Genomic DNA, 19,285 nt, shown 5'->3' on the forward strand with positions numbered 1-19,285 from the left:
AGACAGAGTCTCGCTCTGTTGCCCAGGCTGGAGTGCAGTGGCGCAGATCAATCTCTGCTTACTGCAAACTCCACCCCCTGGGTTCATGCCATTCTCCTGCCTCAGCCTCCCAAGCAGCTGGGACTACAGGCGCCCGTCACCACGCCTGGCTAATTTTTTTGTATTTTTAGTAGAGACAGGCTCTCACAGTGTTCACCAAGATAGTCTCGATCTCCTGACCTCGTGATCCGCCCACCTTGGCCTCCCAAAGTGCTGGGATTACAGGTGTGAGCCACTGCACCCGGCCTATAATTTCTTTTTTTTTTTTTTCGAGACGGAGTTTTGCTCTTGTTGCCCAGGCTGGAGTGCAATGGTGTGATCTCGGCTCACCACAACCTCTGCCTCCTGGGTTCAAGTGATTCTCCTGCCTCAGCCTCCCGGTAGCTGGGATTACGAGCATGCGTCATCACACCTGGCTAATTGTGTATTTTTAGTAAAGATGGGAATTCTCCATGTTGGTCAGGCTGGTCTCAAACTCCCGAACTCAGGTGATCCGCCTGCCTCGGCCTCCCAAAGTGCTGGGATTACAGGGGTGAGCCACCATCCTTATAATTTCTATGGAAGAAACAGCATGTGCACTTTCCCCTAGTCTCACCTCCAATTTACCCACTGCACCCTGTGGATGCCACTGTTTCCTACATGTGCCATGACACGGAAGGCTGAAAGCAGTGTGACAGCAGGAGGGCATGGGCTCTATATAACGGGTGGCCAAGAGAGGCCTGAAGAAGTCCGACTGTCACAAGAACTGGATGAGGGAGAAGGTTCTCCCACAAGAATGACGGCAAGGGTTCAAGTTGAGCTGAGAAAGGAAAGAAGGGCCCAAGGCCTGTAGCATGTGTAGATCATGACAATAAGGAGTGTGGGCGTCTATTCGAAGGGTGATGGAAAACCACTGAAGGATGTGAAGTGACAGTGGTGTCATCTGCTTATCAGTGTGGAAGGGGCAGGACCAAGAGGGAAATGGCCAGGGTTGGACTCAGATGGAGGGCAGAGGAGGGCTGCAGAACATGCATCCTGGCAGTAGCCCCCAGGTCTCACAGGTGGAGTAGGTGACTAAGGTGAGAGGAAGGCAGAGGCACAGACCACTTCAGGGTGTTGAGCAGAGCCATGGGGTGTGGCTTCACTGACCATGTGGAGAAAACCAGGTGTTGTCCCGTCAGTCCTGGTGGGATGGACCCCAGGCTTCTAGGAACATGACTGGTGGCCTTGACTGGAGTGTCGTGTTGCACACTAGTGCTCTGAACCTTCCAGAAACGCATGAGAGGGGAAATAATCCTCTCCACTGATGGCAGTACATAGAGGCCCGCAATCCACTCCAGAGCCGATTGCTCTCAATAGTACTCAAGTGCTCTTCAGGCTAGAGCAGTCTACTTTTATTTTCATTTTTTTTACAGTTTAATTGAAAAGACAATGGAGCACAGGGGAAAACAAACTAACCCATTTCCCCTGCCCCAACCAACACAAGTGCTTCCATTTTACCCCAGATTCTAGTTCTTCAGGCATCCAGCCTATCCAGATGCCTGAGTGACAAAACCACTCCTTTCCCCCTCATGGCAAGGCCTACCCATTTTTCTACAGAGCCTCCAGAATCACGCTTTCGGCTATAGGCTATTTGACTCTGTGGATGCACCATGATTCTGAAGCTTCTCCTATGCTGTTTAAAAATAAACTTCATTAAAAAAAAAAAAAAAGAATTAAATGGAGACAAGGTCTTGCTATATTGGTCAGTTTGGTCTTCAACTCCTTGCCTCAAGTGATCCTCCCACCTTGGCCTCCCAAAGTGTTGGGATTACAGGCATGAGCCACCAAGCTCCGCCTGTAAATAAACTTCCAAGAGTAAAATTACTGGGTCACAGGACATGAGCATGTCCATGGCTCTTGCTACATAAATAGTTTCCAGGAGGGTGACAGTGGCTCTGAGCTCCTGCCAGCAGGGTGATGCAGGTTGTTGGGGGTGGGGTAGGAGATAGGCCAGGAGAGATAAAACCGCAACAGGCTGGCTTAACGTCCAGTCTTGATTACCTGCCAAGGCCATTCTGCCCACATGTTTTTGTGCAAGGTATATGTTCCAGGCATCAAATACGTCAACATTTTTCCATCCAGTAAAATCTTGGAGATCTTATGATTTATGATTACTTTTTGTTTGGTTTTTTTCTCGAGACAGGGTCTCATTCTGTCGCCCAAGCTGGAGTACAGTAGCGTGATCTTGGCTCACCGCAGCCTCAGCCTACACAGCTCAAGCAATCCTCCCATCTCAGCCTCCCGAGTAGCTGGGACCACAGGCACATGCCACCACCCCCAGCTAATGTTTGTGATTTCTAGTACAGACAAGGTCTCACTACGTTGCCAAGGCTGGTCTCAAACTCGTCGCCTCAAGCAATCCTCCACCTCGGTCTCCCAGAGTGCTGGGATTACAGGCTGGAGCCACCGTGCCTAGCCACAATTGTTAATTCTAAAGTAAGTCTCTACACAGGAAGGATATTGGCTATTGCTTCTGAAAGGTAGTTTCATGTGCACAAAGTTGTATTTTGATCACCCTACCTGCAACTGCAGCACAGAGAGATTTGGGAAAGTATAGGCAGCTTTTTCTTTTTGAGACGGAGTCTCGCTCTGTCGCCCAGGCTGGAGTGCAGTGGTGCGATCTCCACTCACTGCAAGCTCTGCCTCCCAGGTTCACACCATTCTCCTGCCTCAGCCTCCCGAGTAGCTGGGACTACAGGCGCCTGCCACCACGCCCAGCTAATTTTTGTATTTTTAGTAGAGACGGCGTTTCACCATGTTAGCCAGGATGGTCTCGATCTCCTGACCTTGTGATCCACCTGTCTCGGGTCTCCCAAAGTATATGCAGCTTTTAAACCTGATTGTGAATTTCAGCCTAAGCACCTCTTCCAAGGAAGAGGCTCTGGACCCTGATGTCTGGGATTTTGTTCTACAACCAATTTCTTCCTGTTTTCCCCCGAGGGAGCATTTAGAAATGTGTAAATTATGCAATGTTGTCTTGTAACTGCTCGTTGCTGACACTAAAGGAAAGACTATCCTTGAAAAAGAACGGCATTTGTGAAAATCGAAGTCCAGTATCTACAAACTCATCTAAGGGAATAATACCCCCTAGCTCCTGAAAAGTCAAGAAGGGGCTTATACATGTTTAGTACCTACTAGGTACTAAATTTCCTTTCAGGCACTGTTTACCTTTAGTAGGACAGGGACGTCTTCACTTTATAGAGAGTATTAATAGCAGTGATAAATATTTGATGTGATTTGTCCAAGAACATACAACTTGGAGATAGAGCTGTAGAGATTCGAATCCAGGTCTAATTCCCAAACTCTTACATATTAAATACTTTTCTTTCTTTCCTTCTTTCTTTCTTTGGGAGGAGGGGAGAGGAGGCTTAGAGATTTCTAGTTGACTGTTAAACCTATTCATCAACCTACCCATAAGAAATGAAAAGGTTCCCTTCTCCACAAGAAAAGGCCTCATGAACTGGAGCTGACATGGCTCAAAGGCTCTAGAGACATCAGAGGCTGTATCTGGCTGGGGAAGGGACAGGGGATCCCTCTGTACTCCACGACAACTCAGGCACAAACTCCCCCACTTCCGACGTGGAAAAAGACAGCAGAGTCCCCAGCTCTCTACCCAAGGTGCAGGCAAGGCACTTGATGGGCACTGTCCAGGTGGCACTGGCTTCACGTGCATTCCCCTCCCCTCTACAGTGGGCAGCAGTGTTATCTCTGGATGAAAGCAAAGGCTCTGAGGGCAGAAGGAGTCGGGCTCACAGCTGTGCAGTGCCAGCGACCTAAACTCGCTATGCTTCAGTTTCCTGAATTAGCCCATCTATAAAATGGATGATTCTTAGCACAGAGTGAGCACACAGTAAGAGTTGATGCTGTTGTCCTTGCAACCATTTCTATTATGACCCCAGGATAAAGTCCCTATAGTCCCTTATGAAGATTTACACCAAAGGATGTCAAGCCCTTGGTTTGTGAAGTGGGACAGGTAACCAGATTCAATAAGATCTATGCCCTGGGCTTGGTGACAGAATCATTGATGGAATTAAAATCCTCACTTCCCCCTTGCAACCGCATGGCCTCAGGAAGACAACATCCCAAACTCATCTGTCACAGGAAGACAGTACCAGCATCTTCATGATCAGGGTGACTAAATGGAGGCTAGGCATTATGCCAGGCTCTCAACACACCTCAAACCCCAGAGGACAGTATCAACAGGTGATGGCAATGCCAGCTCCATGTCACAGGTAAAAAGACTGGTGCTTGGAGACATTAAGTGATCTGGTCCAAGGTCACCGAAGTAGAAACAGCTGAGAAGGACCCGAGGCCTTCCAGCTAAGGTCCAGAAGCTGTGCTAAGGGTAGTGTCTGGCCCGGTGCAGGGTCTCACGCCTGTAATTCCAGCACTCTGGGAGGCTGAAGCAGGCAGACCGCTTGAGCTCAGGAATTTGAGACCAGCCTGGGCAACATGGTGAAACCCCATCTCTACAAAAATTACAAAAAAGCAGCTAGGTGTGGTAGCATGTGCCTGTAGTCTCAACTACTCAGAAGGCTGAGGTAGGAAGATCACTTGAGCCGGTGACGTGGAGGTTGCAGTGAGCCGATTGTGCCACTGCACTCTAGCCTTGGTGACAGAGTGAGACCCCATTTCAAAATAAAATAAAAAGGTGGCGGAGTGGGTGGGGAGTGTTTGCCCAGGCCTGGCCCAAGGGAGGGAGGAGGCACGTGCAGGCTCATGTGGGCCTGAGGTCCAACAGACCCCTCGAACCATGGGAGGAATCCAAAGGGCTGAAGGTTGGAGACAGCCAAGTAACCATCACAGGAGGGGGCTTCCTCCAGGGGTCTGGCCAAGTCCAGGCGCAGTCACCTCAACCCCAATACTCATGAGCTAAATGACTACCATGCTCAGGCCCTACTAAGTCTGAATTCTTACCCCAAAACCAAGTGGGTCCTCCCAGGTTAGGCAATGCTACTTCTGTAACCTGAAGTCAGAAATGGACCCACATCCATTTGTAAACTGGTTACTGGCCCTAACAGAATGAATGGCTCACTAAATACCAGCAAGAAAACAACCAACCAGTCTTTGCCTTCAAGGGGAATGGGGGTGGGGGAAATGACAGGCACGTCAGACCGGTTACAGGAGGCGCTGCGGGAAAGATCAGACCAGGATGCCTGGAATAGTCAGAAGACAGGGCTGCTTATGGAGGCTCTGGACCCTGAGCCCAGAGAGGCAAGGAGGGAGAGAGGGCAGGTGATCAGGTGGGGTGCACAAAAAGGTCAGGAGCTGACTGATGAGCAGCTGAGCCTGGCTGGAGCAGGAGAGGAATAAGGGCTACCTGACCCAGAGCCTGGGGCATAATGTGCTCAGATGATTCTTTCCTGACTCTCTCAGTTGCAAGTGAGGGAAAAGTCAGCTCAAATGGGTTTAATCAAGAAAGAAAACCATAGGCTCACTTAGCTTAAAAGTTTGGGGGCGGCCGGGCATGGTGGCTCACACTTGTCATCCATCCCAGCACTTTGGGATGCCAAGGTTGGTGGATTACCTGAGGTCAGGAGTTCGAGACCAGCCTGGCCAACATGGCAAAACCCCGTTTCTACTAAAAATACAAAATTAGCTGGGCATGGTGGCAGGTGCCTGTAATCCCAGCTACTCGGGAGGCTGAAGCAGGAGAACTACTTGAACCCAGGAGGCAGAGGTTGCAGTGAGCTGAGACTGTGCCATTGCACTCCAGCCTGGGAGACAGAGCAAGACTCCAACTCCTGGGGGAAAAAAAAAAAAAGAAAAAAAGGTTAGGACAGGCTTTACTTCAGATCAGCCAAGCCACAAGGTCCTAGTCCTCTCTACTCCTCTGACCAGGTCTTACTCCTGGACAGGCTGCCTCCAGGCAGCAAACCTCAGCAGAAAACAGCTCACATCCTCTCCCATTTAAGTCTCCCCAAACTACTCCAGCAAAGTGCTACAACTTTCACAGGCTCTGACTGGGTCACAGGTCTGTCTCTGAACCAATCACTGCCCAGGAAGATGCAGTCCCAGGACTGGCCAGTCGTACCTATGTTACTAACCATCCAATGGGCATGGACTGGAGAGAGGAAGGGGCAGCTCTCAGGAAAACGAGGATGCAGAGACCAGGAGGAAGGCAATGGGAGCTAGATGGGCTCTCTACCACCAAGCCTGTGTATTATTAGGTAGCATGCATGTGAGCACCCAGCATGTTTCATGCACAGGGCCATGTCCCATTCTTAAAAGCCTTCCTGGCCGGGCGCGGTGGCTCAAGCCTGTAATCCCAGCACTTTGGGAGGCCGAGACGGGCGGATCACGAGGTCAGGAGATCGAGACCATCCTGGCTAACAAGGTGAAACCCCATCTCTACTAAAAAATACAAAAAATAACTAGCTGGGCGAGGTGGCGGGCACCTGTAGTCCCAGCTACTCGGGAGGCTGAGGCAGGAGAATGGCGTAAACCCGGGAGGCGGAGCTTGCAGTGAGCTGAGATCCGGCCACTGCATCCCAGCCTGGGCGACAGAGCGAGACTCCCTCTCAAAAAAAAAAAAAAAAAAAGCCTTCCTATGCAGCATTTTTTACATCTTTCTGGAAAAACAAAGGCTGCAAACCTAACCTCGTGGAAGGCTGCAAGGTGAACGGCAGGGTCAATGGTTCCAACTCCACTCTGCTTAAGTCCTCCACCCAGGAGAAAGACTATCTTCTCTACTATATGCCACCTAAAGAGCTGAGACTCTATCCAGTCAGCAACACGACACCACCAGAGAAGTCAATCATCCCAATCTGTTTTCAGACATACAAAGGCAGGAGACTCACTGGGACACTGCTGCACTAGACCCTCTAAAGGTCCAGCTTGCAGGAAGGAGGACTCCAGGATGGCCCTAAGGTGGTCTACAGAGCAGTAGATCATGGCGCCACCAACAGACACAGCACAGCATGACAAGAGCAGAGGTGAAGAAGGTGTATCCACTTTGGAGTGGGCTGTCTAGACATCCAGGCACAGGAGACAGCGCTGGAGAGCAAGTGTCCAGGTGCCAAGGAAGCTGTGGCTCTGAGACAACCTGGGGAAAGTCTTAAGGGCCAAAGACCATGAGCAGAGCTACACAAAGCCAAAACACCTGGGGGGAGCAGGAACCAATGGAAGGGGTTGGGGAGAGAAAAAAAGAGACCAACGCAGCAAGGGGCAAGGGAACCAGGGAGGCACACATCCCCCCACTGTTAGGCCTTGTCATTCATTCCAAGTGCCCATGGTGAGCACAGAGAACAGCATCCTAAGGAGAAGACAACCTGGCGTGACAAACACAACAGGTATCCTTGTGCCCAAGGACAGCTCATCTTCCTAAACAGATGATGCCACTTCCTATTCCCCAACTTGTGGGAGCCCACCACCTGACCAGATAGGAAACCATGTCCGCAGTGCTCTCAACACAGAAGAATCATCACCAGGGTGATGAGGAGGTGCCCACTCGGTCACACCCCTAACTCCTCATTGTGCAGACAGCATGTCCAGAGAGGCAATGCACAAGTCTTCCGCATACTATCCAGCACAAATACCACCTGCCAACTACACCAGAACACCTAACATGCTCCCTCCCCACTCCAGGCCAGGGTTTTCACCATTTTCCTTCAGGTACACAGGGCTGTAGCAGCCTGGGAGCACATGCTGCTTCCGTCTGCATAAAAGACCCTGCTCCTTCTGGAAAAACTTCCCTGACTTCCTGTGGGCACTGACACTTTTTACAAGGCCCTCCCATGCCACCCTAAGCCAAGCCAGAGTGTGTCTCCTGAAGTTTCCAGAACTGGAAACTAGAAAGTAACTCCTCTCTACGACAGGTCAAATTCAGGAGCTGCTGCCTTTCCCAACACATGAAGCAGCCCATCCACAAGACTTGCGGACACACAGATGGACACACATACAGAGAGACACATATACACACGTAGACATAGTGCCGAGGACCAGAAACAGAAAAGATTCCCTCTCCTTTCTCTCCACTCCAATTTCAATCCCAAACAGCATTTATTTAAGCTCAGCTCAGTGTTTAGAGGGAAAAAGCTGGGCAGCAAATGCAGAAGGAGCTCACAGGAGGGCAGTGCTGAAGCTCTCCTGGGAGAAGACAGGCTCCCCACTCAGGGGCCCCCAAGTTCAGGCACTTGCTTGCCCACCAACCATCAAGGTGAGAAATGAAATGCCTGAGAAACTCCCTTAAGGCAGAAGTGAAGGTGGAATACCCATTCACAAACCTTTCCCTCACAAGGCCGGGCACGGTGGCTCAGGCCTGTAATCCCAGCACTTCGGGAGGCCGAGGCGGGCGGATCACGCGGTCCGGAGATCGAGACCAACCTGGCTAACACGGTGAAACCCCGTCTCTACTAAAAATACAAAAAAATTGGCCGGGCTTGGTGGCGGGCGCCTGTAGTCCCAGCTACTCAGGAGGCTGAGGCAGGAGAATGGCGTGAACCCGGGAGGCAGAGCTTGCAGTGAGGCGAGATCCCGCCACCGCACTCCAGCCTGGGCGAAAGAGCAAGACTCCCTCTCAAAAAAAACTCTGCCTACCTTGCAGNGGGGGGGGGGGGGGGGGGGGGGGGGGGGGACACAGAGTGAGACTCCATCTCAAAAAAAAAAAAAAAAACAAACAAACCTTTCCCTCACAGACGAGCCTGAGACTTACTTAACATGTAGCCCACTTTCGTCACTGCCAGGCAAAAACGGGAGCAGACACCAACTTCAGGGGCTTACTGAGAGCCCCCCAGAAACACAAGGTGGGGTTGGGGAAATGGAGGCTGCAAAAGAAAGATCACTTGAGTCCACCCCTCTCCGTTAACCGAAGGGGAAGAAGCGAGGCCAGGAAACACAGGTACAAGTTTCCGGTTAACCGGGGGAAGAACAGATGAGAGGAAACAGGCAGGACAATCAGACCCAACAGATCTCCCAGCCTCTGCCCAGGGTCCACAAGTTCAGAGAAGCTACAGGAGAGGCCACAGCTCTTGCCTGGGTCACAGCACAGTTTCCTCATGACCGCAGGAGGCCTGGGGGGGTTCAGATCACCTGGACTGCACCACCTCCCCCAGCATGGGCTCCATTCCAGGCAGTGACTGAAGCACCAGGAGACACTGTCAAGATAGGGAGGAAAAAAACAGCACCATGCAAGACTCTCTCCAGCCCAGGACGGGATCTGAAGCTGCAGCTGGCCAGCACCTGCACTAGGACAGTGTGACAGCGAGGTCCCCAAGGGTGACTACAGGCAAATGCAATCTGCGGTTCAACCAGAACGAGAAGGTACTTACAACTCCACGCAGTGACCTCACACCAGCCAAACCACCTTGTTGCTACTCTGGACCTTACACTTCGGTTACTCCCATTTTTGCCTTCTGGAGCCAAGGCCCAACTATGTGACGGTCACCTCAGGAGAGGTGATGACATCAGTGCATATCCACGGACACTGGATCCACTACTCTTCTCCCGTTAACAGGACCTTGATGTCTCCCGGGAACATCCCCTCTATTGTGGGACTGTTTGGGTGGAACTCACACCAGATTCAGGGGTAAACCAATCAACTAATTCTATCAAACTGCTGATTCAATCAAAGCTCAGAAAAGGCATTAGGAAACGTTTGGTGGGGATTCCGGCAGAGTCGGGAGTTCGGTGAGGGAAAATCCTGAAACTGCTGGGACGGAGAGGAAGACACCCCACTGTGTGAAGGCAACACTACAAAAGAGGGAGAGAGAAAAACCAGGTCCTCACCTGACCGCAGACTTGCCTTTGGGCCTGCGTGACCGTCAGCCCCTTTGTGTCTAAGCTCCTGCCACCAGTACAGCACTAACCTCCCTCTAGGGCTGGACAGGCCACAGAATTAGTATAGGAAGTAAAGACAGGTGCTGTGCAGGCAACCAGTTAAGTGAACACAGAAGGAAACAATGTGAACCAATGACCACACAAAAGGATAAAGCTGTTCTTATTTTATACCCCTTCACATCAGTATTATGGGTCTCCCACTGACAGCACTGAAAAGCCAGCTTGAGGACTGCTTGCCTAGGCACCATGCAAGATGCACCTGGGAGGTGAATGGAGTTGGCAGCATCTATAAAGGGTTCTAGAGGGCCGGCCTGCAGAACAGGAGAGCTGTTAGCTACCATGGTAACTACCACATCACCCTGGTGGGAAAGAGGATGTGGCCACCTCTCCGCGCCTATCTCAAGCTGGGCCAGGAACCTGATGACTAGAAGGGGGGACATCAAAACAAGTCATCAAGGGGATAAGAAGAACCTAAACCCAGTGTGTGCAGGTGGCTGCCCAGAGAGCCAATGTGACCAGGAGTGTGGGTGGGAAACAGAAGAGTGCACTGCCGTGCTGAAGGCACAAGCAGGCAGTGGGGCCGCCAGGGCCTGGGAGTGCTGCCAGCCCACTGGGCTCTCGGTGTGGGCCACGGGTCACACGCACCTGAGTCCTCCCAGTAACTCGCCACTGCTGACGCCTGCACCACAGAACCCCCACCAGAGTCAAGGCCGGCCACAGCCAACACCCTACAAAACCATGCTGTGCACCCAGCACACCAGTACCCGAGTCTCCACAGCAGCCACGAGGCTGACCCCCCACAGGGTGTGGCCTGGACAAAGCAGCACCCCACTTTCTGGCCATAACAAATGAAAATCTGGGGGGATGTGTGTCCAGGAATGCCATATGTTTTGTCACACGACCAAAAAACGCCAAAGCATCGCTGGGGACCCAGCCTTCACAGATGAAGTGACATTTGAACAGTGTCTAGGGAACACAGACAGGCAGAAATCTAAGATCAAGTGCCACCTTCTCTATTAGAGTGAAAAATACCAGATGAGAAAGAAAGAGGAAAACACACCTTACACCCCTTCCTCAGCCAGTTCCAGAGAAAGCACAGAGCATTTCAGGGACCACTGTCCTCCCAGTCTGGCATAAAAGCAGCGCACAGATGAATCCAGCATAAAGAGCTGGACCCAGGCAAGAAAAGGGAGTGCCTGCACAGCACGTGCCCACTGGCCTCTCACAGATGACATGGAAGACAGCCAGCAGGTGGGTGTGTTCCAACCCCAGCCTCATCCCACCTAGCCTTCTTCCAGCTGTGTCCGCTGAACCTCAGTTTCCTCACCAGCACCTGCCTCCTGTTTAATCTACACCTGCTATGAAGATTAAATGTGTTTTGAATGCAGGTGAAGTGCTGAAAACTGGTGGCACCTAGGACCTGCTCAGTAACGCTGACAGCCATTCCCAAAACTGGCCCTGTTCACAGTAAGAGCACCAAGCATTTGGGCACCCACGTGCTGTGGCAGTTCGAGATACTAAGGGAGCAACTCCTGCTCTCCTACTTGGGCACTTCACAATCACATGGAAAATGTAACCAACAAGACCTGTTATCAGCAGGAATACACAGTGTTAAAACGATGAACGGTTCCCGAGAGAGATGGTCTTGGATTAAACCAGGCAAGGTTTCAGAAAAGGCAGGCAGCAGGGATGACAGGAGGTTCCCAACTGGAGGCAGCACAAAGGTCAAATTCCAGGTGTCACACACAGGTAAGGCCTGCTCTCAGAGTTACACTGATGCTGTTTTGACGACAAGACAGAACTTCACTTCGAAGCACAACTGGATTAGGAGTAGGTTCTGGCCTCGAATTTTCTTTAAAACAGTTACTCAAAGCACACCTGTTGTTATGTGAAGGTTCCAGAAGGTTTCTGATGATAAAAATGAACCCTCATACTCAAAAAGGTTTGGAGCCACTAGGCTAGAGGAATTTAAAGGGGGAAAAGTTGTAGGAACTGGGAAGGAATGGAATTAAAAATGTAACATTTGAAAACACTTCATGTTTGCAAGGGTATACCTTAGAAGACGCAACGCAGTTCAGCTTCCACGCCTGGCACCACTAATGTGGGAAGCGGAAGACTCTCATGGTTAAGCCCTCTGACATCAGAACCACCCAGTGATAGATTCAGACCCAAGGCTTCTGGTTCCCTTGTCTGCAATACCAGACAAATCGGTGAATCTCTCCTAGTCCCTAAAATGAAGATGAAGCACCTACCCTAGAAGTAATTCAAAGAAGCAATGAGACGCTCCACACAGTAGCGTCTGGCACTGTGTAAGTGCTCAGTAAACAGAGGCTGTTCATCTTGCAGCCTCTGCTGCCCAACAGAGACTACTGCTGGCACACAGGAGACTGAGCCTAACTCTGCATGCAGGGGAAACCTGATGAGTCCCCTGAGGATTTCCAAGATTTATTTTCCTGCAGTGGATGAACCCAGGAAACTTTGCTGCAGTCCCAGTAACATCCAAAGGCCTTTAACCCCAATTGCCTGGCAATCCTTGGGATATGAGTTCCCAGAGGGCAGCTGGTACTTCACCTGACATGACCCATCTCCTTTTGAATAGGCTCCATAGAGAATCGCAACCTCCCGGTACTTGGCTGGTCACAGAATCCAACGGCCTATACACAGAATCCAAGGGCCTGGGCATGTCCACATAGCCACCTCACAGTGCCCCCAGACTGTGTTAAGTTCTGACAATAATCCACCGCTCCCCTAAGCACATCACAGAACTCTCACCTTCCCTACCCCTAGGCTTGCCTCCAAAAGCCACACAGAGCAAATCTAATGCAGAGGGTACAACAACACCCCAAATGCTGAAAATCAGTGCCACGTACAGGCTACCCCAAGACCCTTTCCGTTTTCTCAAGCCCAGACACCCCGACCATACCCACAGACACAGATCGACATCTGCCTGTGCCCCATCCCACGGCAGAGAGGGAAAACTGTGCAATAATTTGCCGACTATTCCTTCCAGCTCTGTTCCACTCATGCCAGAGACAATGCAAGAAAAGCCTGCCTGCCTGACTACAGAACTTATTCTGAAAAACTGGATGACAGAATATACTTAAGAAAGCCATCTCATATTCTTAAGAATTCTCAACTGTTTTCAAATAAGGCACGGGGAGAACTGTTCCTTTTGGACTTGAGACCTGCAGCACCATCAGGCCATCCGACTGCCGAGCCCACATGCCATAGCACCCCCCACCCAGCTCATTCATGACCATGCTCTATCTGCCCTCCTCCCTGTGAGGCGCCAGGCCCCTTTGGCACAGGAGCTGGGCATCTTCAGGTCTGTATCCTCTACACTCAGCACACGAGCACTTGCTAATCAGTTAGTGACTGAAACGTAACTGCAGTGCCTCCCAAGGCATGGAATCCATTCAGAGAAGACCTTTAAATAGAGCATGCAGAATTATCGGTGTGTCTTTCTCACTCAGGAAATGCTTCCCGGTTCAGGGAATCCCTATGGCAAATCCACACCCTGCTCTGCGAGTGAAAAGCAGCTGTTTTGGAAGGTGCTCCCAGCATGGGTGCTAGCGAGACCACACTGGAATGAAATGCGCTGCCTCTCCTGTACTCACTGGGCCACAAACTCGGCCACCCATTCTGACAACCAGCTACCGGTCCCCAAAGGGACCAGGCAGACGCGGGACAGTCTACCACTAGAAATACAAAGGAAAAGCACAACGTGCAGTGACAAAGCACCCAGTTTCCAGAAGGAGATGATAGTGGGGGAGTGGCCAGGGGACCCCTCCCACTGGAGTCACCTGGAGTCAGTCTGGTTAAACTGGAGCTCAGTCTGAGAAGATGTTCGCAGACCCCAAAATCAAGAAAAGGCAAGCCCAAGTGTCCTCCCTCACCTAAGAGAGCTTGGCGCCCTTAAGGTACATGTCCTATCTTACACAGTTGCCCAGGGGCTGACGTGACCATGGTGCCTTTTTACATCTGTATGCAGGACAAAGCCATTGCCACACGCTGGTCTTGGACAGTCCTCCAGGGCTTGGGGACCTCCAACCAGGACAGCACAGTCTGAGGACCACACAGAAACCTCAGTGAGGACAGACTGTAAAGTCCACTTTCTCCTGAGGGACAGAATGAGTCAAAGACAAGGACATACACCTGTGTCACAGGTGACACTTGCTACCTTTCTGTTTCCCGAAGTCAGAGAACACCACGCTGCTCCTCTGCTGTGTCCTGGCCACAACAGACAAGAGTAAAGACAGAAGAGTCCCTGAATCTGGGCAATTGTGGAGCAGTGGGCATTTACATGTTTGGGTTTAGGGTCCCCTATTTTGGATAGGGTCAGAATCAAAAGTCCTTCATTTTGCAATTTATACTATTCTGCTTTTCTGCAGAATAAATGGCATTTTAAGTTAATATCAAAAGTGCTGTAATGTTGAAGTAGAGAGCAAACTGGTCACACAGACTCATGAAAAGTTCCACATTAGTTGCTAGTTGCCACACCGTGGTCTGGCCCAGGTTTCTGTCCGTGACAGAGACCTTAAGATGTTCACGGGACAGGCTGTCTCATATCATCACCCTGTTAGATCTAACATAGGTAGATCCAGCCCCAGGCTGTAATCTCACATAAACTCGTAGGGGACGTTACAGGATCCCCACAAGTTTTCTTATCAGCTCAAAAACGCTGCCCCCTCGTGCCTCTTGTGGAGCCATCTCTCCATCTTTCAAGACAGCGTGGTGGTGTTCAGAGTTGGAAGGACTCTAAGGACTGTCACTTAATGACTCTGGGTAAGTCCCTAACTTTGGTTCTACCACCTCCCATTAAGTCAGTAAGAAACAAAAGCATTTTGTCCTCTGCTTGCCCCAGGAGACACCACTGAGCAGCACCTACTACCTGATGCTGCTGGCTTCTGCACCTGCAAAAGGGGAGACTGGCTCTCCCACTCACAAGGCTGTTGGGAGGAAGCAGAACTCTCTGACAGGGTGCCACACAAACTAACAAAGCATACACCTTGGTTTAGAATTTTGTTAGCTGAGAAACTTCAAACAATGTACCTTGCAAAGATATATTAAAAACAAAACAAAACAAAACAAAAAACCCTTCTAGAACAATTGACATTAGACTCTGCTGTCCCTTCCAGGATCTGAACTTAGATCTGGAAGGAGGTTTATGGGGTGCATACACCCGTTCCCAATCCCACCCTGTGGACAAGAAATCTGCAGGGAAGTCAAGGTAAGCAACATCCAACCTTCCAATTCTTAGGTGGGAAAATTATCTTTCTTGCTGGGTCTCTCTGCAGCGTGCCTTGGTCACCTCCCCCTTGGTCTCTGTTACCTGAAGAGCTGTAAGAAAGCAAGCAGCTCCCAAGGACGTTTCCCACTCAGAGCCTGACAGCTGGAGGCACTGACACAAGCAGCCAGGGCTAGTTCAAGTCCCTCTTTGCTGCAGGACCTTCTCAGGCCTCTCCCTGCTCTGAACACAGGACATTCACCTGCAGTTAGCAAGCCCTGCCCTGTGCTGTTATTTTATTTGTCATGAGGATGCAGTACACTGTCTACTATCCGTCGGACCTTTCCTCTAAAAGCTAAGTTTGTTAATCATCACTTAACATCCATATTCCTCACAGTTCTACTGAGTAGCGTCTCAAGTCACCTGTGACTCCTTCCCTCTCCAAAGTTCTGCATTAGAATATTCCACGACTGTACTTTTGGGCATAAAGCAGTTACAAAGGCTTCCTAGTAAAATGGGGTTCACATGTAGCTCCTCAGGCACAGGTCCAAGATGGATGCTAGGGTTCAGTCAGTTTAAGCAGCAGATAGAAAGTGTGCCAAATGCTTCTGCTCTAGAGGGAGAAGACAAGACATGAAACATCCCAAGAAGCTTGTGTGCCACACAGGAAGATAAAGCTCGTACCTCCACAAAACAAAGAGTGTCCCAGGCAGATGGGAACCGAATCACCTGCTGAGGAGACTGCTCACTACGACTGCTGTGCGAGAGTAAGACACAGTCCTTCACTTTACCCACAATGCAGCGAGAGTAAGCTGGAACAATCATGCACACGCTGCGCTTCGGAGAGATTTTCAACACCCTGGGCTGAAAGGGTGCACGACGAAAAGAAAAGCTCCGACTGCTCTGAAAAACCGTTAGTAGCCTTTTGAAAAGGAGAGTAGAGGATTTACTTTATTACTGAATTGGCAGAAATTATTAACTCTGAGCCTGCTGCTATAGGAATTCAAATGCATACTCCAGGGGCTAAAAGAGCACAGAAACAACTTTCCTCCTAAGAATTCCTTTGTCAAGGAGATGGTTGGTAAACACGACTTCGTCACTTCCCTAACTTTCCAGATACTTTTGGATATTAGGTCAGTTCCTGACACTGATTTTGCAAGCAATAGCTAAGTTTGTTAACCATAATTGCATGCCCATAAAGGTAAGCATTACATGACACAATTCTCTGCCGCTTCTCTCAGAAGAGGTTTAATTTTAGTGTTGGCTCTTCAACACTGTCCCCGTTTTTTGTTTTTTTTTTTTTTTTCCACGAGCATCTTAAATATGTGTCAACTAAATATCCAGTAGTGGAATTCATCATTGGGCAGGGCAGAGAGGAGAGACCGGCACACCGGCAGCACCTGTGCTGGAGCCACCTGCTCTCACCTGAGCCCACATTGATCCGAGAGAAACTGCAGACGCACTGACGTGCCCAGCTCTCACCATCACCTCCGCCAGCAAACCCCATCCACTGCAGCTCTGTTTCTGCATGGTGTTTGCTCAAAGCGAACGGTCCTGTCAAACGGCCCATAACAGCGCTCACAGGATCAATCACAAAGGAGGCACTTTCCTCATTGCTCATAATCAAGAAGATAATTTCCCAAATCCATCCACCCCATGTTAGTAGGACTCTGCCCAAGATCATCACCAAAGTCCCTGAAAATAAGCGATATGAAATGCAAATTCCGTGTTAGGTAACATAACCAGGGACCTATATAACATTTCTGCATGAGCTGAGACACACAAAACTAAGATTTGTTCCGTCCTCTTTTCTTCTGCCTCAAGGAACCGTTTTGATTAGAGCCTTACACAATACTGGAAACTGTGAGGTCACTGGAGTGACCTAATCTACAACACTGTGATCGCCTGTCAAAGTGCCGCCTGATCCCAAAGCTCTCTGAGGTGGCATTAAGGATCAGTGCTAATATCTCAGCAACCTCTCAGACTCTCCAGAAGGAAAGCGAGTGCGTGAAATTCAAAAAATTACCTTCTGGCTCCACAAAAGATGTACAAGTCACCAAGGCTATTTTTTTCATGTCACTAGTTTTATCCTCTAATATTTCAATCTTAAAATTGCAGTGGCACCAGTTACTGCAAAAAGGACATTCGAGAAGGTTTTATATAGCTTGTGCCCACTCCACCCCCGAAGTCGTAACAAAAATGTATAATATAACATTTGTTAAAGACAATTACCATCAAGTCAATGTTAATGGGACCTGAATACCAGGGATAAGAGAAGTACTTATATCACAGCAAAAACAGGGCCTTAGAAAAAAACTCATAACCCTTCAATCTTACCAAAAATTGTATAAGTCAACGTGAATTATTCCAAAAACATCATCAGAGTTAAGCATACTGCTAAGAGTAATCAGCCAAGCTCATGTAAAACTACAAGTAAAAACCCCTACGGTGAGAGAAACCTGAGTTACCTGGCCAAGCCAAAGATGATTTTTTTCTTCCATTCACAGCATATTAAAAAGTGATCTCAATGGCCACTTCCTGGGAAGCAGGGCCTCACTTCATACCTGGATGCTACCGCATCTTCCCACCGCCCTGCTCCTGCCGCGGGAAGTATGACCCCTACTGCCAAGAAACTCTTGGAGAAAATATGAGAACAGATCAGTCTTCCCACCCCCACCCCACCCCCGCAACAACACACATAACACACACACAGATACACAGCCACATATACGGAGGGGGAAGGGGCGGTCCCTCCGCCAACAGTAGCCTCAGCAAAGGGGCACCCGAGGAAGCGACACCCTGGAGTTAACCCTGACAGTCCGGGTCAATAGCCACCAGGCTGAGACCCCCAGGTGAGGGAAAGAGCCTACTGAAACAGGGCTCTTGGGTAAACGGGAGAGAAAAGTCCTCTTTAATTCACTACCCAAAAAAATGGAGCTCTGGCTTGGTCAGAGACGCAATGGGTACTGAGGCCCAGAAAGGCAACAGAAAGGATCCCACCCTCCCCGAAATCATCTGTCGCTGGCAGCGACCCCAAGAGGGTTTTGGCGAAGGCGTGTCCAGTCACAGAAGGCAGACAGACTCTCCACGTACCCTGGGTACCCGGCCAGGGGCAAAACACACTGGGGGTTCTCTCCGAAGCCAGGAAGGTGCTGCCAGCCGGGAGGAGGGGGAAGGACTTCTCTCATAACCCAGAAGGCCAAGACATGGGAGACACAGGTTCCCCGAGTCATACCCCGGACACCAGTTGCTTCACAGCCCTTCTCCCTCCCCTCCCCCGCTCCGGGAGGGCTTCCCGGGGGTCTCAGGTCCCGGAGGGAGGGCGATGCAGGGCAGCTTCGTCCAGAGCAGTGAGGGTCATAGAGCTGGAGCAGAAAAGGGAGATAAACTCTACCCTTAGCCCCCCGTCTGCTTCCTCCGCCCAGGCCGCACGGAAGCCTCGGCCTCACGTACCAAGCGCTGCCGGGCTGCCCGACCTGCCCCCGGCCCGGGCCCGAGGAGTGAGAGGCAGAGATGGCAGCGGCCCTCGAGGGGAGGTGGGCGCCAGACGGGTCCCCCGAAGCCCGGTGGGCGAGGGGGACAGGAGAGGGGGAGGGTCCCAGGCCCATGCGGCCTCCGTCCCAGCTCGCGCGGCGGGTACTTACGTTGCTCTGGGGGTCGATGGCCTGCAGCAGCCGGTCCCTGATCTGCTGCGGAGACGCCGGAGCCGCTGTCATTGCCTGGGCGAGGCGGGGGGTTGCGGCCGGGCCAGCGGGCGGGCGGGCTGAGGCGGGGGACGGGGGTCACTCACTCGCCGGCCTCCGGGAGCCGGAGCCGCATGTTCCCCGCGGCGCCGGAGGGTTAGGGGCGCGCGGGGTGGCGGAGAGGGGAGCCGGGGCCGGGTCTCGGTCCCGGGCCGCCGCCGCCACCGAAGGAGGAGGAGGAGCCGCCGGAGCCGCCGCCGCTTGCTGCCGCCGCCTCGAGAACCAAACTCCAGTGAGCTGCCCCCGCGCGGAGTACTCTGGGTAGTCCGCGCCGCACGCAGCGTCGGCGCCACGCTGAGGAGGTTGGGAGATGGGACGGGCGGAGACGCCAGGCATGGGCGGGGCTGCCCTGCGCCACGCCCCGCGCCTCCGCGCACGCGCGCGCAGGCGCACTCACCCGCCTGTGCCGCCCCGCCCCGCTGCCCGGCCTAGACAGCCGTTGGGAGGAGGTTGGGCGGGGCAACGGTCGCTGCCTGGA

The 19,285-nt window shown here is 51.3% G+C and overlaps 1 protein-coding gene across 3 annotated transcripts in view; it reads right to left on the reverse strand.

Moving 5' to 3' along the window:
• MED26 (mediator complex subunit 26) overlaps positions 1-19,285 on the reverse strand; it is a 55,180-nt gene that overhangs the window by 35,264 nt on the left and 631 nt on the right. The window contains exon 1 of one of the 3 annotated variants that reach the window (XM_025368989.1): positions 18,709-19,196. The exons of 1 other annotated variant lie outside the window; for it this stretch is intronic. In XM_025368989.1, coding sequence (XP_025224774.1) covers positions 18,709-18,780 — 72 coding nt within the window. In that variant the 5' untranslated portion in view covers positions 18,781-19,196. Of the gene's footprint in view, positions 1-15,083; positions 15,469-18,708; positions 19,197-19,285 lie in introns of those variants that run through there. One more of the 3 variants, XM_025368991.1, reaches the window with a different exon arrangement.

This window comes from Theropithecus gelada, chromosome 19 (genome assembly GCF_003255815.1).
Source record: "Theropithecus gelada isolate Dixy chromosome 19, Tgel_1.0, whole genome shotgun sequence".
NCBI classification, from domain to species: Eukaryota; Metazoa; Chordata; class Mammalia; order Primates; family Cercopithecidae; genus Theropithecus; species Theropithecus gelada.